General features: G+C 61.5%; 2 protein-coding genes across 3 annotated transcripts; one reads left to right on the top strand and one right to left on the bottom strand.

Moving 5' to 3' along the window:
* Positions 1-812: 812 nt before the first annotated feature.
* On the bottom strand, positions 813-4605 carry EBP (EBP cholestenol delta-isomerase). Its single transcript, XM_054014823.1, has 5 exons — positions 4519-4605; positions 3999-4337; positions 3424-3460; positions 1787-1917; positions 813-1527 (listed from the first exon to the last, which is right to left on the bottom strand). Exons 2-5 carry the CDS (start codon positions 4312-4314, stop codon positions 1316-1318), a joined length of 696 nt encoding a protein of 231 aa, XP_053870798.1. The 5' UTR covers positions 4315-4337; positions 4519-4605; the 3' UTR covers positions 813-1315.
* A 1666-nt stretch (positions 4606-6271) lies between these two features.
* Positions 6272-16275, top strand: PORCN (porcupine O-acyltransferase). Of its 2 annotated transcripts, XM_054014805.1 has the most exons (14): positions 6272-6355; positions 8148-8292; positions 9873-10065; positions 10469-10512; positions 10798-10979; positions 11163-11293; positions 12095-12112; positions 12859-12984; positions 13202-13302; positions 13742-13818; positions 13926-13989; positions 14318-14403; positions 14696-14806; positions 15274-16275. In XM_054014805.1, exons 2-14 carry the CDS (start codon positions 8157-8159, stop codon positions 15373-15375), a joined length of 1371 nt encoding a protein of 456 aa, XP_053870780.1. In that variant the 5' UTR covers positions 6272-6355; positions 8148-8156; the 3' UTR covers positions 15376-16275. The 2 variants fall into 2 exon arrangements, with proteins under 2 accessions (XP_053870780.1, XP_053870781.1); XM_054014806.1 differs by lacking the exon at positions 12095-12112.
* The last annotated feature ends 905 nt before the right edge of the window (positions 16276-17180 follow it).

The raw sequence follows: 17180 nt of genomic DNA, 5'->3' as shown, positions 1-17180 counted from the left end.
TCCTACAGGCGGGCGGAAACCCCCCGTGCCCAGCCCAGTGCACACGGCATTGGAAATGGGGCCTGTCCCCTCTAGGGGGCGCCAGCTCCCTCCGGCCCCAGGGCAGGAGACTGAGGTATGGGGCCTGTCCCCTCTAGGGGGCGCCAGCTCCCTCCGGCCCCAGGGCAGGAGATTGAGGTATGGGGCCTGTCCCCTCTAGGGGTGCCAGCTCCCTCCGGCCCCAGGGCAGGAGACTGAGGTATGGGGCCTGTCCCCTCTAGGGGTGCCAGCTCCCCTCCGGCCCCAGGGCAGCAGACTGAGGTATGGGGCCTGTCCCCTCTAGGGGTGCCAGCTCCCCTCCGGCCCCAGGGCAGCAGACTGACGTATGGGGCCTGTCCCCTCTAGGGGGCGCCAGCTCCCCTCCGGCCCCAGGGCAGCAGACTGAGGTATGGGGCCTTTCCCCTCTAGGGGGCGCCAGCTCCCCTCCGGCCCCAGGGCAGCAGACTGAGGTATGGGGCCTGTCCCCTCTAGGGGGCGCCAGCTCCCCTCCGGCCCCAGGGCAGGGGACTGGGAATGGGACACAGGTTACTGAGATGCAGAGTGCAGGGAAAAGGTATTTGGAATTTGCCCCTCTCAGAGAAGGTCCCACTCTCCCTTGTTCCCGGTCATGATGTTAATCAGGGCCTCGCCATCTTCTCTCTAAAGCATCCCAGCCCAGGAGGGACCCTCGGGATCAGCTGGTATGACCTCCTGTATAACCCCTTTTGTCCTGGCAGCACGGCGCCACTCCGAGGGCGACAGCGGCAGACAAGGACAGCTGCTGGAAGGCAAAGGAGTACACACATGTGTTTATTAAAACAAGCTGATTGGCCCTGTCCACCGGAGGCGCTTGAGGTCCCAGCATCCCCCACCCTACAGCCAGTCAGGAGGCAAAGGGGGTCGTTGTCGGGGGCACACAGAGACGGGGTCGGAGCTTTGGTTATGGGAACAGGGAGGGTTCGGCGGAGGAGGGGGTGCTAGCATAACAAGTCATAGGGAGGCAGACATCTCCCCCACCCTTGCTAGCGATTTCCTCACCTGTCCCTCCCCACCAGGTCGGCAGATAAAGCCAGCCTGGAGAAACAGGAACATCTCCCACAGATGCTGGGAAAAGAGCCAAGACGTCCTGGCTCCCAGCCCCCCACCTCTAGCCCACTGGACCCCACTCCCCTCCCAGAGCCAGGTAGAGAGTCCTGCATACTCCAATCCCTGAGCATCATTCATCCTGCAGCCCCCGGGGCAGTTTTGTGCCAGATACCCCCACCCCGGGTGGCGGGGGGGGGGGGGGAGTGAGGCATCAGTGTCTCTTGGGCTTGACAGAGTCCAGCGCCCTCTGGGCAGCGCTCAGGTGCCCCCAGGCGTTGAGGAGGAGGATGGAGGGGATGATGATCCACAGGGCGTTCATGAAGACGAAGTAGAACCAGAAGTAAAGCGGGTGCCACATCTCGCTGTGGGCGAAGCCTTCTCGGTACTCGGTGTAGAAGTACAGGACGTCGCCATACAGCTGGCCTGGGGGTGGGGGGTGGGGAGGAAAGGTCAAGGGGTCAGATCGAGGAGAATCCAAGGGTCATGGAAAGATCAGGTGGCATCTGGGGTCCAGGCTAGGTCAAGATGAAGCTGATCTGGGACCTTTGACCATCAGCCCCTGGGCCATTCTACAGCCAGGGAGAGAACCCAGGAGTCCTGCCTCCCAACCCCTCCGGTTCTAACCACTAGACCCCCCCCTCCCCAAGCCAGGGAGGGGACCCAGGCATCCGGCTGCCCTTACCCAGCGACACCACCAGCTGCAGGACGTAGCGGTGGGGCTGGTGCTGGAGGAAGGCCAGCACAGTCAAGAGGCTCAGCGGGCCCCATGCCCAGGCAGTGATGGTCTCCATGCACACGGTGAAATTGTCCTCTCTGCAGACAGAGGAGAGAGGCACCCAAGGGTTAACCCAACTTCTAAGGCCCCCCCGTTCCCATCCCTCCCAAACAACCACGCGTCTCAGCTTGCACCTCATTGGCCTCAGTTTCCCCAGCCGTACCATGAGGAGTATGGTCCTGCCTGGGTGTGTTTAGACTGGAAGCTCTTTGGGGTCTCAGGGGGGGGGGTCTGTGTAGCGCCAGGCACAATGGGGGGCTTCATGCACCCAGCAATGCAAGGGCTATGATCTCCCTCTGGCAGGGGCTGTGCGGGGACAGGGGCCCCGATCTAGCGGCTGGTGGGGTGGGGGGTTATGCAGCACCCAACAGAGGCCCTGCTCTCAGGGGTGGGTCCGTGCAGCGCCTGGCACGACAGGGCAGGTTCTCTGGTCTCGGTTGGCCGGGAAGTCGGCCGTGCTGATCACAACAGCCCCTTCTGTCCCCAGAACCTACCAACCCACGAGCGGCGTGGCTGTGAAAAGGCCATGGCACGACGCAGCAAACCCGGCTGATCTTTTGGGACCTGGCAAGCTACATTCCCAGGACGTGTGGGGGAGAAGCGGGTGGCGCCAGCGCCCCCGCCCCACAGACTCAGCCTTCCGAACTTCGCCCGGAGATCGGGGAGGGAATTGGGGGGCCAATCTTTAGACTGACACCGCCCCTGGTCGATTTACATGTCGCTTCTTTGGCTGTTTTCCCCGCAGCGCTCCTGCCTTACGGCTAAAAGGGGCTTCCTCCGAAGGGCTGCGTGTTATTGATAGCCCGTCGTTTGCTGGGAATAACGCAATGAAGGCAAGGGGCAGTCACCCAGAATTGGTCTAGCTTCGACTTCGAGCCGTCGGATCGGGTTTGACCTTCCTCTGCTCGATCAAACGCCCGTTCTCAAATGTTTGTTCCCTGCGTAGATACGACCGGGATCCAATCACCCTTCAGCCATCTCTTCGTTCAGCTCCATAGCTGGAGCTCAGCGAGTCTCTCAGGCCAAGGCTGGGTTTCTGATCCTTGAATCATTCTCATGGCACTTCTCTGACGCCCCCGCGACTGATCAACGGCCTTCTAGAGTTGTGGCCACCAGAACAGGACGCCGGATCCCAGCAGCAGTGGCACCAGGGCCAAATCCAGAGGGGAAAATCCCCTCTGCGTTCCGCCTCGTGATCCCCGTTTTGGCCCCAGCGTCGCACCGGGAGCCCCCATTCAGCTGATTGTCCCCCATGACCCCCAAATCTTTGTCAAGACAGAGTCCCCACCATCCTGTACGCATTGCCTGTGTGCTTTGTTCCTGGAGGGATGCATGTGCATTAAGTGATATTAAACCACATATTGTTTGCTTGCGCTGAGCTAGCAGGCACGTGTGAAACCTGACGGGTTTTTTGAAGGCTGCATCCGATCTATTCCAAATTTCCAGGTGGATTTTGGGCAGACGCCAGTGGATTGTGGTGGGTGGGTGGGTAGGAATCAGAAAAGGGGAAGAGGGGAATGGGACACACAAAGGCTAAAACTCACATGACATATCGGCTGTCTCCTTTGGCGTACTCCTTCCCTGGAGGCGGAAACAAGATTCAGCTGAAACAGTCGCTCGTCGGGTCACACAGAACGAATCAAATTCATCATTTTATGGGAGGGGAGGGAGGAACATGGAGAGGTTTTGAAACACGGGAGGAAATATTCTACAACCCATTTGGTTTTCCCAAATTTTAGGGCTGGGAATTTCCATAGTTTCTTCTCCCAGCTAGGAGCAGTGGAACCTCTGGAGCTGTTTCTACAAGGATCCGTAGTTCTCCCCGGCCTCCCGGCCCGTCTCTCCGGAAGAGGATTCACCTGGAGGGCAGGTAACCTGTCTAGCAGATTTCCTTTCCTCACGTCACGGTAGCAAACAGCTCCCGTCAGGGCTCCCCTCAGCTGGGCTAGAACCCAGGCATCCTGGCTCCCAGCCTCCCCTGCTCTAACCACTAGACCCCACTCCCCTCCCAGAGCTAGAGATCGAACCCAGGAGTCCTGGCTCCCAGCCACCCCAGTCTAACCCACCAGACTCCATCCCCCACCCAAAGAACCCAGGAGTCCTGGTTCCCATGCCTTACACAGCTGGGAGAGGAAGGACTGGTCCCCTGGTATATCCATGTAGTAGAGGCTGAACCAGCCCTCAATCACGCCATGGATGAAGCCGCAGAGGGCGAACCAACAGAGGGCCAGGCGGCGCCCGGTCCTCATGGGCGCCCCCGTCCACCCCCGCCAGCCGGCGGCCAGCCAGGTGAGCATCAGCAGGGCCGCCGAGACAGAGAAGAGGAAAGCCAGGCTGTGCCAGGTGGGACGGTCGTTGGGGATGTAGCGCCGGATCTCCAGGTCCCGGGGCCAGTAAGGGTGGGGGGCGGCGAGGGGCTCGGCCTCCAGCCCCATGGCAGGCAAGACAGCGACTCCCGCTGCAAAGGAAAAAAGAGATGGTGTCAGGAAGGGGATCCAGGGAGTTTCCAGCTCTGATCCGGATTGGCGGGTGTGGGGGGGGCAGATCCACCCCCAGCTGGGCTGGGAACGGGGACCCCCGGGGGGGGGTGTACGTCCCTGCGTGCAGCCCCCTGCGTGCCCGCCCCGGCAGCCCCTCACCCGCTCAGCGCCTCCGGCCCGAGTCCCGACGCTGCTGGCAGCTGACCGCAGACTGAGGCCGGCGCCCGGCCGGGCGGCCACCTGCAGCCCTAAGCCCCGCCCCCGCGACCAATGAGCGCGCGCCTTGGCCGCGGCAGGCGGGCGGGGCCGCCTCCTCCGCTCGATCCGCCCGCCCGTTGGGCCGCTGGCCTTTTCTTCGCGGCCAATGGGAGGCCGGGGCGCTGGTGGGCGGGGCCGCGAGAGGCCCTCCCGAGGAGCGGATTGGCCCAGAGGCCGGCTGAGGCGATGTGGGCTCAGCAGGGGCGGGGGGGGCGGAGTAGCCATGGTAACAGGTGTCGTCAGAGCGGGAGATTTAAAAGGAGGAGAGACGGGGCCGTATTTGGGCGGGGCCTGAGCCCAGGGGAGGGGCCTGAGCCCAAGGGGAGGGGCTAATATCCAGGAGGAGGAGATTGTGCCCAGCAGGGGGAGGAGCCTTTGTCTAGCAGGGGGAGGGGCCATATCCAAGGGGAGGGGTCTGTGCCCAGGTGGAGGGTCCGGTATCTAGGGGGGTGGGGCCTGTTCCCAGGGGGTGCTCATCAGGGGAGGAGCCTGTGGCTGGAGGGTGGGGCTTATCTTCAAAGGCAAGGGTGAGGCAGATGGGGGGCCCACTCACAGGTGTCCTGGGTCCATGGGAGGGGCTTATATTCAGTGGGGGGAGGGGCTTATAGTCAGTGCGGGGGAGGGGCTTCTCCCAAGGTGCAAGGTCTTAACCCAGCTGGTAGAGGGATTGCAGGTATTCCCCGGCTGCCCTGCCCCAGAGGTGGCTGCATCTCAGCATCGGATGAGCCAGCCCTGTGTTGCGTTATGTGTGGCCATTCCCCGGCTGCCCTGCCCCAGAGGTGGCTGCATCTCAGCATCGGATGAGCCAGCCCTGTGTTGCGTTATGTGTGGCCGTTCCCCGGCTGCCCTGCCCCAGAGGTGGCTGTATCTCAGTGCCAGGTGAGCCCTCCCCATGCAGTGTTATATGCAGCTGTTCCCCAGCTGTCCCAAAACTTGTTTAATGCTAGCTAAGGTGAGATTAGCGCAAACCACACGGGGCAGGTCGCCTGGGTTCCCTGCCACCTTTCGCAGGGTGGGCCCTCCTTTCTCTGCGCTTCCTCACCAGCAGAGCGGACATAGGGCACTGTCCTGCCTCCCGGGGTTAAGGTGTCAAGTGACTGTGAGGTGCTGAGATACTGTAGCAATAGGGGACAGAGAAGTACCTAAAATATAGACCCCTCCACAGCTCTAACCTTCTAGCCCTCACTCCCCTCCCAGAGCCAGGGGGAGAACCCAGGCGTCCTGGCTCCCAGCCCCCCCTGCTCTAACCCAGCAGCCCCCACTCCCCTCCCAGAGCCAGGGGGAGAACCCAGGAGTCCTGGCTCCCAGCCCCTCCCTGCTCTAACCACTAGACCCCACTTCCCTCCAAGAGCCAGGGGGAGAACCCAGGAGTCCTGGCTCCCAACCCCCCTGCTCCAATCCACTAGACCCCTCCCCTTCCCGAGTTGCGGAGACGAGAGAACCCAGGAGTCCTGGCCCCCACTCCCCTCCCAAAACCAGGGAGAGAACCCAGACGTCCTGGCTCCCAGCGCTGGAGATAGAGGGCATCCATTGGCTGTCTTGATCGCCCGCCCCGTCCCATCCCATCCGGCTCCCGATTGGCCGAGCCGAGCCGTCTCCTTTTCCCATAGGAGGGTACGCCGATCCTTTCCGCCCCCAAATTTAAAGGGGATTAGCTCCCCCTCCCCCCGGGAGAGCCGGACCGCAGGACTGGCCGCGCGGGGACAGACAGACCTAGAGGGAGAGGCTCGCTGCAAAGGTACCCGGGCCCCGCGCGAGCCACAGCTGGACGGGGGGGAGAGCAGGGAACGCCCCCTTCTCCCCCCTCCCACAACAAAAATGATTAGGGGTCTGGAGCACATGACTTATGAGGAGAGGCTGAGAGAACTGGGATTGTTTAGTCTCCAGAAGAGAAGAATGAGGGGGGATTTGATAGCAGCCTTCAACTACCTGAAGGGGGGTTCCAAAGAGGATGGAGCTCGGCTGTTCTCAGTGGTGGCAGATGACAGAACAAGGAGCAATGGTCTCAAGTTGCAGTGGGGGAGGTCCAGGTTGGATATCAGGAAAAACTATTTCACTAGGAGGGTGGTGAAACACTGGAATGCGTTACCTAGGGAGGTGGTGGAGTCTCCTTCCTTGGAGGTTTTTAAGGCCCGGCTTGACAAAGCCCTGGCTGGGATGATTTAGCTGGGAATTGGTCCTGCTTTGAGCAGGGGGTTGGACTAGATGACCTCTTGAGGTCCCTTCCAACTCTGATATTCTATGATTCTATGATCTGGATCCAGCCACCAGTGCAGCTGGTTAGGGGAACCCCCTCCCCTCCATTCCCGCCACATCTGGATGCAGGGCCCAGTGTGGCTGCAGAGGGGGAATCCCACCCCCACCCCTGTCCGCCTCTGGCCACATCTGGATGTCAGTGCCGGTCTCCCAGGCTTCTCACTTGGGGAGAGAGGCGGGTTATCAAGACATGTTGCCTTGGGGGGGTTGGGGCGGGGGGAGCCCCCCCCCAGCGTTCCTAGTTCTCAAATTGGGGTGATGCACATTTCACTCATTCAATACTACCTCCCTTCCACCCTCACCCCACCACCCCCCTGTGGCCCAGCGGTGTCCCAGACTCTGGGGGTCCCAGGCTGGATCAGGCCCTGGTTGAGCTATGTGAATCCTGGAGAATAGATAGATCAGTGTGTTAGGGTTTGGGAAGATAGATAGATAGGTGTATGGAGATGGATGGATAGATCGAAGGGTGTGCATGGGGCGGATGGAGAGATAGGTTGGTACGTATGGGGAGGGATGGACGGATGCATGGAACGACAGATGGGTGTTTATGGAGCTGGGTGGATCGATAGAGGGGTGTGTAGGGGGATGGATGGATCTATAGAGGGGTGTATGGGGGATGGGTGGATCGATAGAGGGGCGTGCAGGGGGATGGGTGGATAGGTACATAGGTAGGGGGTGGTGCAGGGTGAATGGATGGATAGAATAATTGTAACGTCAGGCTGGAAGGGATCTTGTGAAGTCACCAAGTCCAGCCCCCTGCGCTGAGATGGGACCATTCATCTAACCATCCACACATCCATCCATTCATCAACCAGCTAACCATCCATTCATCTAACCATCTAACCCAGTGGGTCTCAAACTTTTTTACGGGTGACCCCTTTCACATCGTAAGCTTCTGAGTGCGACCCCCCCCCCATAAATTCAACACATTTTAAAATATATTTAACAGCATTATAAATGCTGGAGGCAAGTGAAGGTTGGGGTGAAGGTTGACCGTTCGTGACCCCCTGAGGGGTCCCGCCCCCCAGTTTGAGAACCCCTGATCTAACCATCCATTCATCAACCACCCACACATCCATCCCTCTAACCATCCATTCATCAACCACCCACACATCCATCCCTCTAACCATCCATGAAGCCAGCCAATCAAACATCCCAGTATGTCTGTCCCTCGGCCCCCATCTCCATAGGCTCTTTCTGCTCTATGTCCTCTCCAGCAGCTCCTGCCCATCCTGGTTCTCCTTGACTCTCCCCCCCCCCCCTGTCTCTTTCAGGCCCTGGCAATGGCCACTTTCACCCGCCAGGAGTTCTACCAGCAGCTGCTGCAGGGCTGCGTGATCCCCACTGCCCGGCAGGGGCTGGAGCAGATCTGGGTCCTGCTGCTCATCTGCCTGGCGTGCCGGCTGCTCTGGAGGCTGCGTAAGCAGGTGGCAGGGATGGACAGAGGCTTGGGGGGGGGGGGGGATGGAGAGAAGGAGGGATGCAGGGAGAGTTAGTTGGAGGGAGGGATTGATGGACATATGGGACGGTGGGTTGGATGGAGGGTTGGTTGGGGGATTCGTTGGATGCATGGAGGGCTGGTTGGAGGGATGGATGGAAGATGGGTTGGTGGATTGGACGCATGGAGGGATGGTTGGAGGGATGGATGGAAGATGGGTTGGTGGATTGGATGCATGGAGGGATGGATGGATGGAAGGTGGGTTGGTGGGTTGGACGCATGGAGGGCTGGTTGGAGGGATGGATGGATGGAAGATGGGTTGGTGGATTGGACGCATGGAAGGCTGGTTGGAGGGATGGATGGAAGGTGGGTTGGTGGATTGGATGCATGGAGGGATGGATGGATGGAAGGTGGGTTGGATGCATGGAGGGCTGGTTGGAGGGATGGATGGATGGAAGGTGGGTTGGTGGGTTGTATGCATGGAGGGCTGGTTGGAGGGATGGATGGAAGATGGGTTGGTGGATTGGACGCTTGGAGGGATGGATGGAAGGTGGGTTGGTGGATTGGACGCATGGAGGGCTGGTTGGAGGGATGGATGGATGGAAGGTGGGTTGGTGGATTGGACGCATGGAGGGATGGATGGATGGAAGGTGGGTTGGTGGATTGGACGCATGGAGGGCTGGTTGGAGGGATGGATGGATGGATGGAAGGTGGGTTGGTGGGTTGGACGCATGGAGGGCTGGTTGGAGGGATGGATGGATGGAAGGTGGGTTGGTGGATTGGACGCATGGAGGGCTGGTTGGAGGGATGGATGGATGGAAGGTGGGTTGGTGGGTTGTATGCATGGAGGGCTGGTTGGAGGGATGGATGGAAGGTGGGTTGGACGCATGGAGGGCTGGTTGGAGGGATGGATGGATGGTTGGTGGGTTGGACGCATGGAGGGCTGGTTGGAGGGAGGGATGGATGGAAGGTGGGTTGGTGGATTGGACGCATGGAGGGCTGGTTGGAGGGATGGATGGATGGAAGGTGGGTTGGTGGATTGGACGCATGGAGGGCTGGTTGGAGGGATGGATGGATGGAAGGTGGGTTGGTGGGTTGTATGCATGGAGGGCTGGTTGGAGGGATGGATGGAAGGTGGGTTGGACGCATGGAGGGCTGGTTGGAAGATGGATGGATGGAAGGTGGGTTGGTGGGTTGCATGCATGGAGGGCTGGCTGGATGGATGGTTGGTGGGTTGAACGCATGGAGGGCTGGTTGGAGGGATGGATGGATGGAAGGTGGGTTGGTGGGTTGCATGCATGGAGGGATGGATGGATGGTTGGTGGGTTGGACGCATGGAGGGCTGGTTGGAGGGATGGATAGATGGAAGGTGGGTTGGACGCATGGAGGGCTGGTTGGAGGGATGGATGGATGGAAGGTGGGTTGGTGGGTTGGACGCACTGAGGGCTGGTTAGAGGGATGGATGGATGGTTGGTTGGAGGGTTGGACGCATAGAGGGCTGGTTGGAGGGAGGGATGGATGGAAGGGTCCCCACCACAACTCCATGTCCCCCCTCCCCCAGCTCTTCCCGGCTATGCGAAGCACCTCAGCACGGTGGTGGGGGGGTTCTACGCCCTCCACCACTTCTTCCAGCTGCAGATGGTCTGGGTGGTGTTGCTCAGCCTGCTGTGCTACCTGGTTCTCTTCCTGTGCCGGCACTCGGCCCACCGTGGGGTCTTCCTCTCCATCACCATCCTCATCTACCTCCTCATGGGGTGAGGCCCGGCAGGGTCGGGGGAGGGGGCTGGGCCTGGGAAGGGGCACAGAGGGATTCTGGTCTGCAAAGACCTTCTGGGTGGAGTTGGGTCCGTGGCGGGGGGAGGAGGGGATGCATGATCCATGGAGATGGGAAGGCCGGACCCATGGAGGGGAGGGGGCCCTGAAGCCAGGTGAGACCCCGCAGCCCCCCATAGGGACCCCAGCCATGTCTAGCAGGTGGGAGGAGAAGTTGGAAGACTGGGTGGGAGGCAGCTCTGGGGGAGGGGGGGTGCAGCGATGTCTGGGGAGGAGAGCCAGGCATTGTCTGGGGAGCTGGAGATCAGCTGATCTCACAGGGAGACCCCCACCCACCCCATTAGTTCCTCTCTCTGAAACAGTCTCCGTCCTTCTCTCTGGCAGGGAGATGCACATGGTGGATACCGTGACCTGGCATAAAATGAGAGGTGAGACTCTGACCTGCCCTCACTGGGACTGGACACAGGGCCTTTCCCCTCTAGGGGGCGCTGGCTCCCATCCACCCCCAGGGCAAGGCGGGCTGGCTGGTGGGCTGGCTGGCAGAGGGGTGGGGAGCCAGGACACCTGGGTTCTATCTCCAGCTCTGGGAGGGGAGGGGGGTCTAGTGGTTAGAGCGGGGGGGGCGGGGGGGGGGCTGGGAGCCAGGACTCCTGGGTTCTCTCCCCTGTAGTCCCGGCGTACCCCACCCCCGCCTGTCTCTCTCTCCATGGCAGGGGCCCAGATGATTGTGGCGATGAAGGCCGTGTCCCTGGGCTTCGACCTGGACCGCGGGGAGCTCCCGGCCGTCCCCTCCCCCGTGGAGTTCATGGGCTACATCTACTTTGTGGGCACGGCCATCTTCGGGCCCTGGAGCCGCTTCCGCAGCTACCTCCAGGCGGTGGAGAGCCGGGCCCTGGTGAGAGTCGGGGTGTGGGGAGGGGGAACAGCGCCCCTGGTGGGCACACCTGGTCCTGCGCCTAGCGGCCTTTCCCCTTTAGCGGGCGCCGGTTCTCCTCTGGCTGCAGGGTGGGGACTGGCTGGCTCAGGCGGGCCGGGGGGGAAACGGGACACACTTGCTAAGTTACCCTTCGCCCCACAGAGCCTCCCCTGGCTGCGGAAGGTGTCCCGGAGCCTCCTCCTCTCCATCATCTGCCTCCTCGTCTCCACCTGCGTCGCCCCCTACCTGTTCTCCTACTTCATCCCGCTCTACGGCTACCGGCAGCTCAGGAAGTGAGTGTGTGCGTCCCCTCCCCCCCATTTCCCACCCTAGGGGCAGGGGTGAGACCCCACGACCTCCTGCTCCCTCACACCGGCCTCTGGGTCTCCTTCTGCTGCTGCAAGAGCCTCCCGCTGCCCTCAAGGCCCCAGCTGGGGAGAGAACCCAGGAGTCCTGGCTTCCAGACCCCTCTGCTCTAACCCACTAGACCCCCCCCCCTCCCCTCACTGAGCCAGGGAGAGAACCCAGGAGTCCTGGCTTCCAACCCCCCGCTCTAACCCACTAGACACCTCCCCTCACAGAGCCAGGGAGAGAACCCAGGAGTCCTGGCTTCCAACCCCCTCTGCTCTAACCCACTAGACCTCCCCTCCCCTCCCCGAGCCAGGGAGAGAACCCAGGAGTCCTGGCTCCCACCCCCCCTGCTCTAACCCACTAGACCCCCCCCCCCCCCCACTGAGCCAGGGAGAGAACCCAGGAGTCCTGGCTCCCAGGCCCCACAGCTCTAACCACTAGACCCACCCTCCCTGCACCTCCCAGAGCTGGGGAGAGAACCCTGGAACTTCCAGCCCCCCTGCTCTAACCACTGGACCCCACTCCTCCTTCCGTTTTCCACCGGTACCTCAATCCACTTCTTGCCCCCTCCGATGCCCAGCATCACCCCTCTGCCCCCCGCGAGAGGTGCCCCACTACTGCCGTGGCTAAGGAGAGCGGCCCCCAGGCCAGGGTCGGTCTCCGTCTCTCTCTCTCTGTTTCTCACTCCTTCCCCCTTCACTCTCTCTGCTCCCCCTCCTTGCCCGGGATCCCGCCGGCCTCAGGAGGAAGCGGAAGGCCAGGTAACGGCGGCCCCGGTGTGCGACGGGTCGCGGGCTCATTCGCGGGTCGCGCCGCGGCTCGGCAAACGGCTCCTCTGAGCCGCGGCCCATCAGCCCCCTCACTCCGTGACTCGCTTGCCCTCTGGCCTTGCTGTCCTTCAGCTGGCTTGTTGCCGCAGCGGATTACTTGCCCTACCCCCGGCACTGAGGTCCTGGATCTCTGGTCAGGCTTCACTGCCCGGTTGCCACGGCCAGCGGAAGCGTTCGCTCGGAGGTCTGTGGTTCTCAGTGACTCGGCCATGGCTGGCTCCGTGGCCCTGTGGCTTCTCCCGTGGCTTGGTGGCGAGCTCCCTGAGTCACTCGCTGCGTGCCCCCATGGCTGGCTCACTCCGTGGCTTGGTAGTTGGCTCGCTTTGTGGCTGCCTGGCTTGGTGGCAGACTTGCTCCGTGGCCGGCTTGCTTTGTGGCTGCCTCGCTCCGTGACTCGGTGGCTGCCTTGCTCCGTGGCTGGCCGGCTTCCTTGGTGTCTGCATCGCTCCGCGGCCGGCTTGCTCTGTGACTCGGTGGCCGGCTCGCTCCCTGCATGGCACCCTGGTTCTCCACCTGATAGTTTCTCCTTGAATTTCCCGGGTCCTCCCTCTGCCCACACCGCCCAGGGGCTTGGCAGTGAGGTGAGTTGAAGGCCGGCCACGGTGGGAGCCGGGCCCTGCCCCTCTCTGGGAGCAAGGTTCCCGTGGCCTGACCCCCCACCCTCCCACCCTCCGCAGGTGGCTCCGGGCCTACGAAAGCGCCATCTCCTTCCACTTCAGCAGCTACTTCGTGGGATTCCTCTCCGAGGCCACGGCCACGCTGGCGGGGGCGGGATTCACCGAGGAGAAGGACAACCTCAAATGGTGAGTAGTGGGGGAGAGAACCCAGGCATCCGGGCTCCCCTCCCTGCCCCCTACCCACCCGCTCTAACCACTAGACCCCACTCAACTCCCAGGGCTGGGGAAAGAACCCAGGAGTCCAGGCCCCCAGCCCCCCTGCTCTAACCACTGGACCCCACTCCCCTCCCAGGGCTGGGGAGAGAACCCAGGCGTCCTGACTGCTCGCTCTCTCTCCTGGCAGGGACCTGACGGTGTCCCGACCCTTGAATGTCGAGCTGCCCCGGTCGATGGTGGAAGTCGTCACCAGCTGGAACCTACCCATGTCCAATTGGCTCAACTCCTGTAAGGTCCACTAGGGGGCGCTGGGGGGGAGCGGGGCAGGAGCTGGCTGTGGGGGGAGCTCCCAGCTACTCCAGCCCCGGCCTCTCCCAGCAGGGGGCGCTGTGGGGAGCTGGGGGGGGGAAATCTCCTGGCTATTCCATCCCTGATCTCTCCCAGCAGGGGGCGCTGTGGGGAGCTGGGGGGGGGGGGGCGGGAATCTCCTGGCTATTCCATCCCTGATCTCTCCCAGTAGGGGGCGCTGTGGGGAGCTGGGGGGGGGGGAAATCTCCTGGCTATTCCATCCCTGATCTCTCCCAGCAGGGGGCGCTGTGGGGAGCTGGGGGGGGGGGGAATCTCCTGGCTATTCCATCCCTGATCTCTCCCAGCTGGGGGCGCTGTGGGGAGCGGGGCAGTTTGGTAGATTTACACACACACACCCCCCCCCGGTGTTTACTTGCAGATGTCTTTAAGAACAGCCTGCAACTCGGGACTTTCTCCGCTGTCATTGTCACGTATGCCGCCAGCGCCCTCCTGCATGTAAGTTTTGGGGGGGCTCGGGGAGAGGTGGCAAATGGGGGAGCAGCCCCCCTCCTGGGCTGGCCACTGGCTGATGTCTCCCCTCTCCTCCTCATTCCCAACCCCAGGGACTCAGCTTCCACTTGGCCGCGGTGCTGCTGTCTCTGGGATTCATCACCTACGTGGAGCATGGTAAGTTTCCCCGGGGCCCGGACGGGCCCTTGCAGAACTGGCGGCTGTGTGGCATATGCCCCGTAGTGCTCACTGCCTGAGGGGGATTCTCCGGCCGCCTCTGGGGGGGTTATGTGATGGCATGTTCTGTGCGGGGTTGGGGGGGGCGGTTAAATACACACACCCACGCAGAGCAGGGCTCATCCCCTCCCCTAGGGGGTAGCAGGGACACACACACACTATGCAGCGATGTGTGTCCTATGCCCCGTACTGTCACACCCCCCTCAGGGGGATTCTCCTCAATCTCCAGGGCCAGTGTCCTGCTCTCACGTCTTTCTTTTCTCCCAAGTCCTCCGGAAGCGCCTCTCTGTCATCTTTGACGCCTGCCTCCTCTCCAAGCGCTGCCTGCCCGGCTGTCCCCACCGCCATAACACGGTGAGCCCACAGCCAGAATGCCTGGGTTCAGTCCCCGGCTCTGGGAGCGGAGTAGGGTCTAGTGGGTTAGTGCAGGGGGGCTGGGAGCCAGGACTCCTGGGTTCTCTCCCCGGCTCTGGGAGCGGAGTGGGGGCTGGTGGTTAGGGCAGGGGGGGCTGGGAGCCAGGACTCCTGGGTTCTCTCCTTAGCCAGGAGGTGAGTGCAGGGTGACAGGGGTCTCCCCGGGGTTGGTAGGGGATGGGAAGGGAAGGACATGGGTGAGGGTCTCTGAACTGGGGTATTTTTCCCGCAGAATCTCTGGGTTCGGCTGCTGAACCTGCTTTTCGGCATTCTGGCTGTCTTCCACCTGGCCTACTTGGGCTCACTCTTTGACATCGACGCTGATGACACCGTAGAGGAGCAGGTGGGGTGGTGCAGTCCGACTGTACATCAGTCATCAGCAGGAACAGGCGCCCTACCCCCTGATCTCTGACTCTGCTTCAGTCATCTCAGAAAACAAGCGGCCCTACCCTCCTGGGGTCCAACGGTACCTCAGTCATCCCAGGAAACAGGCCCCCCTACCCAGCTGAGATCCAACTGTATCTCAGTCACCCCCAAGAACAGGCAGCCCAGCCTCCTGCTCTCTGATTGTATGTCACTCACCCCAGGGAACAGGCATCCCTACTGTCCAGATTTTTGACTGTACCTCAGTCCTTGCCTTGGTGGGATCTGGCTGTACCTTGTCACCACAGGAACAGGTGTTCCTACCCTCCTAACTCTCAGCTGTACCTGAGTCACAGGCGGCCCAACCCACTGGGCTCCCGACTGTCCCCCAGCGCCCCAGGACACAGGCATTCCCTCCCCCAACTGTAGTGTCTCTCTCCACCACAGGGCTACAGCATGTCCTACACCATCTATAAGTGGTCGGAGCTGAGCTGGGCCAGCCACTGGGTCACCTTCGGCTGCTGGGTCTTCTACCGCCTCATCGGCTGAGCTGGACTGAGACACAGAGACACCAGGAGGTGGGGGTGTCCTGGTGTGAGCCGACTGTACCTCCCCCCGGCCCCTACTGAGACCATCAGACACAACCTCAAGAGCTGGCGGGCTTCAGCTGGGGCATCTGGCACCAGGGCATGGGCATCGGGGACTGGGGGGGCGGGGCTAGTGGCCCCATGGGGAATCACAATCCCTGTCCCCTGCCCACTGGCCAGCCATTAACCCCTCCCTGCCTTGGAGTGAACTGGAAGGCCAAGAATTCTATGATGGGTCCGGATCCCACTTCTGCCACCATCTTATAAGTGTAGAGAGAGGGAATAGACACCATAGAGAGTGACCACTATCTCTGCATCTCCCCCACCAAAATAACATGACCTGGTCCTCTCTAGGAACTGGAGGACTGAGATCTCTATGGTCAGTTTGGATCCCACCGCTACCACCATGTTGTAGGAGCAGAGTGAGAGAACAAACACCATGGAGAATGACCTCTATCCTGCATCTGTCCCCCTGCCCCACACACTCCATTCACCGTGCCCTGGTCCTCTCTAGGAACCGGAGGACTGAAATCTCTATGGTTGATTCTGATCCCACCCTGTTGTAGCAGCAGAGAGAAAAAGGACACTGCTAGCCAAGGAAGGACACACCCCGGCCCCCGCCCAGAACTCCTCCCCATGCAAGGTCCCCTCTAGGACCTGCAAGACCCAGAACTCTGTGAGTTTATATGGCCCGAGTTACAGCTGCTACCCCCCCCCCCCCCCGACCCCCAAACCTGCCAAGGGTGGGGGACAGGAAAGTACTGTACTTAGCTTAGAAAAAGGGATTTTTTTTAACAGAAACCCCCCAAGTATCAGATTTGTTACCTGTAAAATAAATAATAAACACAATGTATGCACAGAACCACTCCTGCCTCCCGCTGGCTGGATTGCTTAATGAGCCATTCCCGCTTTAATAATAACGCGTCGTTAATCGATGGTGGGGCTTCTCCTTCCAAACTCAAAGCCTTTTGCACCCATTCATGCTTCATTATTAATGACTTATTAATCATTTGCACTATCACCAGGATCAGGTCCCCTGTTGCAATGAGTGCCGCTCCCCCCATCTCCCCACCAGACTGAGATTGGGGGCCTCCGTGGTGCCAGACAGACACCCCAGCTGAGAGCGGAGCCCATCCTGCCAGGAGCTAGAGTAACCCGCTCGAGCCCACTCCCCTCCCAGAGCTGGGGATAGGACCCAGGAGCCGTGAGCTCTCCATCTAGTGGCAGAGAGTTCCACAGGCCTCAGCCACCGAACCGTTCGCCGCTGCCCAGCAAGTGGAGGAAGCCGGACTTGGACCCCGTTACCTGGCGCTCACACCTGGGCTGGGTCAATGATTAATTAGTACAGTGACTAACGAGGAAGGCTCCTTCCTTGGGGGGGGTGGGGGAGAGGGCAGGGGAAGCTGGAAACAGAGAATCAAGGACGCCGGGCGGTGTCTGAAGAGAGGGGAGGGGAGGGCAGAAATGGCGCGACCCCAAAACTGCACCCACCACAGCGGCCAGTTCCCCCTGTCCTCAGAGATCTTCCAAGGTGGGACCCAGGCGTCCGGGCGCCCAGAGGACCAGAGTGGAGGGGGGGAGCATGCGGCCATGGGGGGGGGGGAATCAGGCCCGAATGGAGGGGGAGTCCCTGGGGAGGGGTCAGCCTGGGGTGGGCACTTGGGGGGACCAGGAGCTCTGTGGGGCTCAGGCTCACTCCTCCCCCCTCTCTCTGCCTTCGCCCCCCCCCACCCCCCCCGCCCAGTGTTCCAAGCCCAGCTGTGGATT

The sequence above is a fragment of the Malaclemys terrapin genome (genome assembly GCF_027887155.1).
Source record: "Malaclemys terrapin pileata isolate rMalTer1 chromosome 20 unlocalized genomic scaffold, rMalTer1.hap1 SUPER_20_unloc_1, whole genome shotgun sequence".
Classification (NCBI taxonomy): Eukaryota; Metazoa; Chordata; order Testudines; family Emydidae; genus Malaclemys; species Malaclemys terrapin.
The sequence above is the reverse complement of the archived record's forward strand: the minus strand, read 5'-3'. Positions and strand labels throughout refer to the sequence as shown.